Source organism: Rhinichthys klamathensis, unplaced genomic scaffold, assembly GCF_029890125.1.
Source record: "Rhinichthys klamathensis goyatoka isolate OS25496 unplaced genomic scaffold, OSU_Roscu_1.1 h1tg000189l_1, whole genome shotgun sequence".
NCBI classification, from domain to species: domain Eukaryota; kingdom Metazoa; phylum Chordata; class Actinopteri; order Cypriniformes; family Leuciscidae; genus Rhinichthys; species Rhinichthys klamathensis.
In genome coordinates this window covers 912,542-923,268 of record NW_026606716.1, presented here as the reverse complement: position 1 = coordinate 923,268, position 10,727 = coordinate 912,542, and the positions used below count along the sequence as shown (strand labels likewise).

The 10,727-nt window shown below is 38.3% G+C and overlaps 1 protein-coding gene across 1 annotated transcript; it reads left to right on the top strand.

Annotated features, from left to right (window-relative positions):
• Window positions 1–6,896: 6,896 nt before the first annotated feature.
• LOC130095254 (E3 ubiquitin/ISG15 ligase TRIM25-like) lies at window positions 6,897–9,848 on the top strand. The gene is made up of 3 exons (XM_056261947.1): window positions 6,897–7,492; window positions 9,238–9,333; window positions 9,429–9,848. The coding sequence occupies exons 1-3, from the start codon at window positions 6,929–6,931 to the stop codon at window positions 9,675–9,677; spliced, it is 909 nt and encodes a 302-aa protein (XP_056117922.1). The 5' UTR covers window positions 6,897–6,928; the 3' UTR covers window positions 9,678–9,848.
• Window positions 9,849–10,727: the final 879 nt, after the last annotated feature.

Sequence of the window (10,727 nt, the reverse complement as noted above, 5' to 3'; positions counted from 1 at the left end):
CATCAAAAGCTTTGTAAAAAAAAAAGAAAAAAAAAAGAAACCCACTCTCTTGAACCATTTCACTATAATCGAGTAAATCTAGAACCAATCTAATATTATTATGAATTGACCTTCCTGCCAAAAACCCTGATTGTGTCTCACTAATTATAGTAGAAATACCCTTTTTCAGCCTAGCAGCGATAGCCCCAGAAAAGATTTTATAATCAATGTTAAGCAAAGTGATAGGCCTCAGATTGTCTAAGACTCTTTTATCTTTACCAGCTTTTGGAATCAGTGTAATCAAACCTTGCTTCATACTTTCAATCAACTCTTTTTTTTCAATACCTTCTTTAAGGGCACAGAAAAATAGATTTCTCAAATCTCCCCCAAAAAAATAAAAAAAATAATTAGTGAGCCCATCTGTCCCTGGGGATTTATTTAAAGGCATCTTCTCAACAACTGAATCCAATTCTTCTATTTTAAGATCCGAATCACATAAAACTTTGAAAGAATATTGTTCTGAATTTGAGAAAAAAAAAAGATCTGACTCATGGGAAGAGAAATCTGAGGAATATAATTTAGAATAGAACTGAAACACTTCTTTTTCAATTATTTTATAATCTTTGCATTCCTCACCTTGAATCATTAAACTACTGACAGAGTTCCTTTGCCGTCTATTTTTTTCTAAATTACAGAAGTATGAAGAGTTCTTTTCACCTTCCTCAATCCACTTAGCGCGCGATCTTATATAAGCACCCTGTGCCCTCTCAAGATACAAATGATCTAATTTACTTCGCAGCTCCATCACCTTATCATTATCATAATCATTTAAAATAGGTTTGTTACAACACTGACTTATTTCACAAATTAAATTCCTTTCATATTCTCTTTTTTCCTTTATTAGTTTCTTAGAGAATCCAATGGAAAATTCACGAATTTTAAATTTTAGAAATTCCCATTTACTTATATTAGAATCAAAAGAATCATTTATCTCTATATCTCTTATTAACTCCTTAATTTTATTGCAAAATTCTTCATTTTGTAAAAGGAAGGCATTGAACTTCCAGTAACCTTTGTTTCTAAATTGCTTAGTTGTGGGTTCTAAAACGAGATCTATGAAACAATGATCCGTTAACGGAGCTTTAGAAATTGTAGATTTTACAGCATATTTTAGAATGTTGTCACTGACCATCCAATAATCAATTCGAGATTTGCTCTCCCCATTTGGTTTAAACCATGAAAAGCATTCAACCTCAGGATTTAAATATCGCCAAACATCACTCAAATTATTTTCTGTCACCAAAAAATCAACACTAGCATTAAGCCGCCCCTTGTTAAGTCTGGGAGGCCATCTATCTTTCCACTCGTCAGGAACCAGATTCCAGTCCCCTCCTATTAAAACATTATCAGATGGGTATCTTACTTTAGTTTCGGAGATCATATTAGAAATATCTTCTAATAATTTCTGATTTTGTGCTGCATTATTAAATCCATAAATATTAATTAGAATGAAAAAAATACCATCAATTTTCAGTACCACCATCAACCAGTGCCCACTTCCATCAGCTTTATGAACGATGACTTCCCCAGGACATTTGTTGAAACATATTGCCACTCCTCCAGAACGGTTAGACCCATGGCTGAAAAAAATCTTCTCCCCCCATTGATTAGTCCAGAAAGATGCATCCGAGTCCGAAGAATGAGTCTCTTGTAGAAACACACAATTAGCTTTCTGCCCTTTACAAAATAAAAAAACTGCTTTCCTTTTAACAATGTCCTTTAAGCCCCTAACATTCAAAGAACCGAAGATTATTTTGTCCTTAATCATTACGCTAAAACAAACAAAAAACAAAAACGAAAATTAGAGAACTATAAAACCAAAAATCGAACCACTTGTAGGCTCACTCAGTCACTGTATGAACCGCGACTTACAAATAGAGCTCTAGTGTCCCATTGAAAAGTTTCCAACTAAATTACCTGATTGACACTTATAAATGTATAATTTCACCCGTCAACGTCGATCCGTCGTCCTTCAATGAAGCCATATGGACCGCGAAAGAACGCAACCTTTCCTGCCCTCCTTGCTTGATAAATTTGAGGCCAAAGCTTTCGTCTGTCTTCCAAATCCTCTCGAGGAAGCATCTCCGCGAAACGAACTCCTTCCGTCTTGCAAATAGGAGAATTTTTGCTTCGACGCCAGATTTCATCCTTCACCCGTCTTTGAGTGAACAGCACGATGACATTCCTGTTTTTATTGTCTATCCTTCTTCCCAGCCTATGGACAATGTCAACAGCCTCTTCCATCTTTCCCTCCATCTCAGGTGCAAACTTGCTTAGAATCTGAATAACATGTGATCTGATATCTTCATCTTTTTTTTCTTCAATGCCTTTGATATGAAGACACCATCTCATTCTATATCTTTCCTGTTCTCTCACTCTCTCCTTTAGATCATCGTTATCCTTGCGAAGAAGCTCATTTTGAATCTCCAAGTCCTTGACTCTTTTCTTGCACTCATTTACCTCTTCTGTGTTGAACTGAATCGCCTTTGTTAAGCTTGCAATCATGGCGCTGCTTTGCTTAGTTTGCTCGCTTAAATCCGCCAGCTTCTCATCCACCCTCCTTTCAAGTTTTAAAATTGCCTCCAAAATGGTTTCATTGGAGATTTCCGCCTTCTCACTGTCAGCTGTAGGCTTGACCTTTTTTTCCGCAGGATTTTTACTTGGCGTTGCAGGAAGAGAGGCCTCACCGCGTCCTCTTTTGCTGTTTACAGAGACCTCCATTGCGTAGTCGTGCTCCGTTTCTCTGGTCTCAACTTTCTTTTCAATATTAGGCGACAGATCTTTTCCTTTGGGGTCTAGTTTTAGTTTAGCAGGTTTAATTAGTTTTTGTGAAGTCATCGCGTGACAAATCAGTTGGAGTTACTTACTTCAGACACACTTTTGGGAACAACTATAACGAGCTTCAGAAAACACGACTGCTCAACTCGCCATCTTCGTACCGCCCCTACCAGAACACATCTTTATCTTGATTTGGCTCTGAAATGTTCTCATTGCTGAAATGGTACTTTTAATGCACACATACATGTAAATAAATAAATAAAGGAGCAAATAGCTAACTAACTAAATAAATACATACATTAATGCATCATGATTGCTTAATAGGCTGTGCACCATTAGGCTGACTATATGAGCCAAAACTGAATTTCGAGCTGGTGTGTTAAGAAAGAAAATTACTGTGTATTCAGTGCATGTATCCTGCTCATCATCCTCCTACTCATCAGGCCATACCAGTTTGTAATCTTGATGTTGCTGAATGAAGGCCTAGTATCTGCACTTCTGCATGCATAATTTCACCCGACTACTGATCGGGAGGATTCCAGAATTATTATTATTATTTTACTAAAATGAGTTATAATAATATTTTTTCCCTTTAACATGTATTTTAAGATAAAAATTATGCACAATTTATCACCTGCAATTCCATCGTGTAACCACAAGATGGCTGTATAGCCTTATATATAAACATATCTATGCTGTGTTTTCCCTGGTTGCTGGGTTTTTATTCAGACATAATTAGTCACTTTTTGTCAAAGTTGAGTTCATGTTGATTTAGTATCAGTTTTTCATTAGTCAAATCTTTATATCAAATCTAGTGTGTGTGTGTTCATTCTGTTGGCACCTACTAAAAATGTCAGGTCAGGTATATTATCCATTTGATATTGACATTGATATTTTTACATTTATTTCCAGAGAGACATTATTGAGTTTACAGGCTGTAGTGGTCTTGCTGTTGTAAACACTACTTTTGCTGTTGTAGAAATGTAAAAATGTTTTTGTCATATTTAAAATATAATTATATTTTAGTCCTGTTCTGAATTTTTTTATTTGTATAAATTGATAATTAATAGAATGAGAAAATCAGTATAAGCCTTACCCAGTGTTGTGATAATTATTTTTAAGGCACTCTAAGTTTTTAAAAAATAAATACTGTAATAATAATTATAGTTTAGTCAAATAACATAAAAAGACCAGACCCCTCGACGCCTGTGAAACTTCTCCCTCAAAACAGCAAGCTAACGTTACTTCTACAGGCTACACACAACGATGTTATAAACAACATATCTGCATGCTCTCTTCACATCGTTCTTGTAAAATAATAAGTAAATAAACATCAAAATCACTTTGCTGAAAATGAAACACCACATACCAGGTGCTGAGGTGTTGGATATCCTCTGGTAGTGCGTGCGAAATTAAAAAATGCGCGTGCGGCGTGATGAATCGTCTCGGTCAGATGAGGCCATCATCAGGTGAAAGGTCATGATTTGGATCATTTTATTTACGGCTAAATTATTATTCATTAATTTTACTAATATGTAATTGGGCATAGGCAGGCATCCACAACATGGCGGCCTTTAATTACAAAAAAAAGGAGAGGAAATTTTGCTTTGACAAAAGGGCACTTTGGGCACCAAGGGGCAGGTGCTCAAGCACCCAAAGATGCCACCATCAAAAGATCATTCGTCTGCCCCCCAGGCGCCCAGGTCCTGCCAACAAACGAAAGAAAAAGACATTAAAGAAAAAGCAAAGAAAACAAAAATACAATTAAATAAAAAAAGGAAATTAATACAATTCCAAGGAGGAGCCAACCACTTGGTCCCAACCCAGTCGTCGCAAATCAAAACCCAAAGAAAATAACAAAAGACACTGTATAGACTCAAATTAAATGAAGAATCACTAAACAATGGTCAAATAAATTCGGCAGTGTAACTCAACCGAATTTGAGTTACAAATGTACACTGTTTTGATGAAAGCAACCCACTAAACACAATGATGTCCAAAAGACGTCTTTTCAACGTCTTTGTCACAAAAGTCGGACGTTGAAAAGACGTCCACTGAGGAGCCAGAATGAAAGTTTTTATGACGTCTTTTTTTGACGGTTTCTGCACGTCCGATATAGACGTTCATGGACCCTCTTCCTACAAGGTTAAAAACTAGTTCAAATGTGGCCATTGTGGACATATTTTTTACATAATTTATGGTCTCATTTAGACATAATTACTTTGACTATTGCTGTCAGATGATCTTAGTGAGAATTAGCAGAGGTTTAGATGTTGAAATTTGTTTCATTTGAAGTGTCACCATTGTGGTGATCAGTGTTTGCTTTAGTTGGGCTCTTGGTCCCCTTTATTTTTACTTGTAAATAAACACATTAGTGGACATTCTAGCTTTAACATTAAAGCATTAACATTTGTGTGTGGAAATCAGTAACAGTGGAGGTAACCAATCAATGCAGGTTTAAATTGATCAGAGCACTGAGACTATCACCTTATGTCTTTATGTAATGCCTGGCCATTAAGCGGTGAAGAGTCTGGCTGATTGGATTAGGATATTTAATTATTTGAATCGCACTGTTATGCTGACGAATATCAGGGTTGGGGAATTTCCCCTCTTTGTAACTCCTCCCCCTTTAAAGATATAAACACTGTGTTTTTAGCTATTGAGTCAGACTTGGATGGTGACTACAGCGATGCTACAGCAATAAAGAACTCTGCTTATAAGATAGTCTTCTGGTCTCCTGGTCTTCGCTTCTGACTTTTTCTACACTTTAGAAGGAAAAGGTTTACAACACCTTCTTTCTCAAGCTTGCAGATTAGAGATGCGCGGTTGGCGGTTATAGCCGCGGATAAACCGCGGATCGGGCGGATGACGTGACGAAAAAAAATATTTTAATTAAATTCGGGCGGGTGGCGGGCGGTTTCTAGTCTCGAGGCTGTCATCAGCAGCGCCTTGTATAAGCGGATGGCGGGCGGGAAAATTGGTGAAAAACGTTGGTGAGGATGGATGGCGGACGGATGATGAGTTTTGTGATGCGGTTGCGGATGAAATAATAGCCCATCCGCACATCTCTATTGCAGATGTTGCACCTTAAAGCAAGCACAGTCAGTATATTAATGCTGGATCAGTTCTATTAGGTTAATAAAATAGATGAAAACACAATAAGGTTTGTCTGCCTACAACTTAAGTTTACAGATTGCCATTCTAATAGAAAACAGACTGTACAAAAAGATAAAAACCTCTCTGAAATAACAGGATGTGAGTGGGTGCGAACCCACGACCCACAGAGACTTGCCTTACAAGGCGGTAACGTTAGCAGTGAGCTAAAGCACCGCTCTCAGTTTCAGCAACATTCAGTGTGGAAGCTCATCCTTGTGCTGGGTTGGATTAATGTGGTCTGTTCTTGTTCTTTACTGATTGGGTGATAACAGTTCAAATTTGTTGGCTTTGGAAAATACAGGGTGGAGATCATTTTAATTTTATTACGCGTCATTGGGGACACTGTGCCCCGTAAAAAGCGGCGTTACATAAGCATATAGAGCGTTGTTTTTTTCGCCACCTCCACACAATTACACGGCGCTTTTTACGGCGTTTCGCTTTTTGCTAGCGTAAAAAGCGGCGTCCTGGCTGTTCAAATGGTGTTCAAATGGCGCATTGTGAGGCTTTTAGCGTTCCATATATTTCACAAGTAAAATACACGTGAAATACGTGTTAAATTTGCGTTAACATTCACGTGTTTTTGGCCCTCTTGGCCTTCCATACGCATCACATCAGATGATAAGCTGAGAATCTCTTCATCAAGTCAACACGCAAACTACCGCAAATAAAACTGAAAGTAAAGCCCAACACAGAATTGAGTCATAAAAACAGAATTTACTGTATAATGTGGGGATTTAATGGCTCATGTTCTCGGAACTCGGAATAACAATGTTTTTGACTTCACTAGGGCACATAAACAGCAGTGAAGTAACTCTCATTGACCAGCTGCTTTACAGACACTCCTGTTTTACACTCGTCACTCAAACACACAAGCAGGAAACCACCTTAACTCCTCAGTTCAGAGAAACTGAAGTATTGTTGAGCTGTTGTGTGTTTGTGTCTTACATGCGGTAAAATGGCAGAAGCCAGAATATCTCAGGATGAGTTCATGTGTCCAGTGTGTCTGGATCTCCTGAAGGATCCAGTGACTCTCCACTGTGGACACAGTTACTGTAAGATCTGTATTACAGACTGCTGGGATCAGAAGAGAGTCTACAACTGCCCTCAGTGCAGACAGACCTTCAGTCCAAGACCTGCTTTAGGGAAAAACACCATTCTGGCTGAAGTGGTGGAGAAACTGAAGAAGCGTAAACGTCCTGCTGACTGTTACGCTGGAGCTGGAGACGTGGAGTGTGACGTCTGTACTGGAAGAAAATACAAAGCCGAAAAGTCCTGTCTGGTGTGTCAGGAATCTTACTGTCAAACTCATTTTGACCATCATGAGGAATATCACTCTCGTAAACCACACAAAGTGATTGATGCCACTGGACGACTGCAGGACATGATCTGCCGTAAACATGATAAAGAGCTAGAAATGTTCTGTATTACTGATCAACAGTGCATCTGTGTGTGGTGTAAAGAGTATGAACATAAAAACCACAACACTGTATCAACTGCAGCACAGAGGACAGAGAAACAGGTATGAGCTGAGAGAGATTGATCACGCAGAAATGAAAGTGTCTTTATTTACTCACTCATTTACTCATGTTGGTCCAAACCGGTTTGACTGAGTTTCTTATGTGGGATGTAAAAGATGTTATTTTGAAAAATGTCTCATATTTTTGTCAATAAATTGAAAGTCAGTGAGGTACAAAAGTTTCAAGCTCCAAAAAAAAAAAAAAAAAAAAAGTAATCTAAACGACTAGTGGTTAAAAAAAGAAGTACACTTAAGTGTATTGACATGCACTTGTACTGAACTTCAAATTAAAAGTATATTTAAAAAAAAAACTGCACTTGCAGATAATATAATATTAAATTAAATGAAAGGCCACTTAAGTGCACTTAAAGGGAGCAAATTCCATAACTGTTTCATAAGTACGCTTTATATAATAAAATTAAAGTTTTATTTTAAAGTACATTTTAATATTTAATAATTATGAAATTACATTGTATACTTAAATACTATTTAAAGGAGCATTGCGTAGCTTTTTACTTAAAAAAATCTTTAAGATAGAGTTTTCATTTGTACATTTATGAGCCAACCATATTGTAATAGAAAGAATGACACCTTAATGTCCACCACGGTTGCCTCTATCAGCCTGTAGGCACAATTGTGTGTGGAGGAGTCGGGTCCGATTTGGCGGAAAAATTCACAAAATGTGACGTCATGCGCGTTCTCGTCTACTTGGGCTTACATCCGGCCATTAGTAAGCAGCGGCAAATCCGACAATCGCTAGCAGTATCGTGAATCAAATGGACTCTGTGGACGGAAAGAAGCGACCAGCCTCCAGTACAATCCAGACACCCACGGCAACTTCTCGTAAGTTTAAAAAAAAAAAGCCTCATCTAGTGCGGCCAAGATAGAGAGTGACCGGCGTCGGGCAAAGACAAGAGTCAACATTGCAGCGGCTTTTGATTCTTGGATTCTTGGAGGGAGCTCCGGTCAGCGCTGGGTATAAAAACAGACCCCGAGCTGGCTTTCTTTTTACTGCAAAGGTAAGACATAGTTACAGGCCATTTTGCAATGTATTATTTTATTGTTTTTGTGGTTTTTGTTTTTATTGTTAACGAGTGTGCGCACCTAGAACGAGCATGAGACTGGCTGCAGTTTCTCTAACGGCCACTGGTGTCAGTAACGGTCAGAAATGTCAGAACCTACGCAATGCTCCTTTAAGTCACTCTTAAATTTAAATGTAAACTATAATAAATTTTTCTATTTAATAGCAATTAACGTGCAATTACGTGTCTGAAAACGTTACGTTCAGTTCACACTTATTTCACCATTATATTAGTATATGATTATCAAAATAAGTACACTTTTTAAAAAGGCATAAGTTTGATTCACAAATGAAATCAAATCATTGATGAACGTGGAGCCCAAATCAAATATGATGACATCAAAAACATCAAACTTCACTGGTGTTTGTGTCATGACATCATGATGTTGAGTCATGTGACTGTGACGTGGAAGAACCAATGAGGTTTGATGTTATTGTCGTGTCACCATATTTGATTTTGCCTCTGTAAACCGCTGAGACATTCTTCAAAATATCTTCTGTTGTGTCTCACAATAGAGAGAAAGTCATACAGGTTTGGAACAACATGAGGGAGAGTAAATGATGACAGAATTAAAACTTTAGGCTGAAGTATTCATATAAAACTGGGCACTGATGAAATAATGTTGACATTTCAGTTGTCATTTGCTGTCATTGGTTTGTCCTCCAGAAACAGCTGAAGGAGACACAGATGAAGATCCGTCAGAGAATCCAGCAGAGACAGAAAGATCTTCAGCATCTGAGAGAGGCTGTGAAGTCTCATAAGGTGAGTCTGGAGAAGAAGAGAAGTTTGAGACGTCTCAGTTTGGACTCTGTCAGTCCTGCTAAAGCAAATGTGTGATTGTGATGTGTGTGTAACAGCGCTCTGCACAGACAGCAGTGGAGGACAGTGAGAAGATCTTCACTGAGATCATCCGCTCCATTGAGAGAAGCCGCTCTGAGGCGACACAGCGGATCAGAGATCAGGAAAAGACTGCAGTGAGTCGAGCTGAAGGACGACTGGAGCGACTGGAGCAGGAGATCAATGATCTGAGGAGGAGAGACGCTGAGCTGGAGCAGCTTTCACACACACAAGATCACATCCAGTTCCTGCAGGTAACAGAGATCTAGGAGAACAGGATCATAGTGGACTTGAGCAAGATCTGTCATTACGAAACATTTCATGAGAGCAGAATGAGCCGTTGACTGAGATGTTGTCAGGAATTCAGTCAGATTCAGTCGAGTGTTGTGTTATCATATAATCATCAGTCAGACGCTCATCTGATCATCTTCTGTTTAAAGAGATGCACTTACAAAGCCCTGGGACATTCACCATTAAATATTAACTAATTTTTCCTTCTGGTTTCTTCTGTCTTGATGAAATCAGTGAACTTGATGATATCAATATCCAGCCAACTAGATTTTTTCATCCTCTTTTTAATCAAATCTTTTATTTCTACTAAAATATTTTTACTAATTGGCACCAAAATTGGGTCAGGTGATCTTCAAAGTTGATAATATTGATTTTTATTTCCATAACTGTTTACCTGTAAAACTTTGATGAATTTGTCCACAAAGACTCCAGACAGGAAGTGAGGCTGTATATTAGCAATGCTTATAAAAGCCAAACAAAACCTGACCTTGGGATCCTTAAGAGTCCTTGTGAACTTTCAGTGTCACTAACAGCCAAAAGTTACATATGATAGTCAATCTACTCGTAGCCTTTGAGCTGCTTTTCCTTAAATCTTCTCAACATGCAGATGTTTTATCATCCAAACACCTGGAAAGTTCACACATAGTCCCTCGTGAAAAAGAAGTACAAATATAGCTGCGAGCAGCGATTACGGGCCCAAGCCGGTGGCACCGCAACCCCGGTGCCTTTAGTTACCTAAAGGCACCGGGGTGGCGGTACCACCGGCTTTGGCCCTTCATCGCTGCTCGCAGCTATATTTATATATATATATATATATATATATATATATATATATATATATATATATATATATATATATATATATATATAAAGCCGGTGGCACCGCCACCCTGGTGCCTTTAGGGTTATTGTGCACGACGTGCAAAAACGTAACCCTGCTTTGACTGTCGAAAAGAAGTGTGCTGTAGAGCTTGTATCAGTGTGGGCTCTGCAAAAGTGTGCATTGAGGGCACATATCAACCACAAAG

Excerpts from the sequence above, each read along its gene's own strand:
- LOC130095254 (XM_056261947.1), top strand. The coding sequence starts at position 6,929 with ATGGCAGAAGCCAGAATATCTCAGGATGAGTTCATGTGTCCAGTGTGT. Across the intron at positions 7,493-9,237 it reads CACAGAGGACAGAGAAACAG|AAACAGCTGAAGGAGACACA; the intron begins GTATGAGCTGAG and ends TTTGTCCTCCAG. Across the intron at positions 9,334-9,428 it reads AGGCTGTGAAGTCTCATAAG|CGCTCTGCACAGACAGCAGT; the intron begins GTGAGTCTGGAG and ends TGTGTGTAACAG.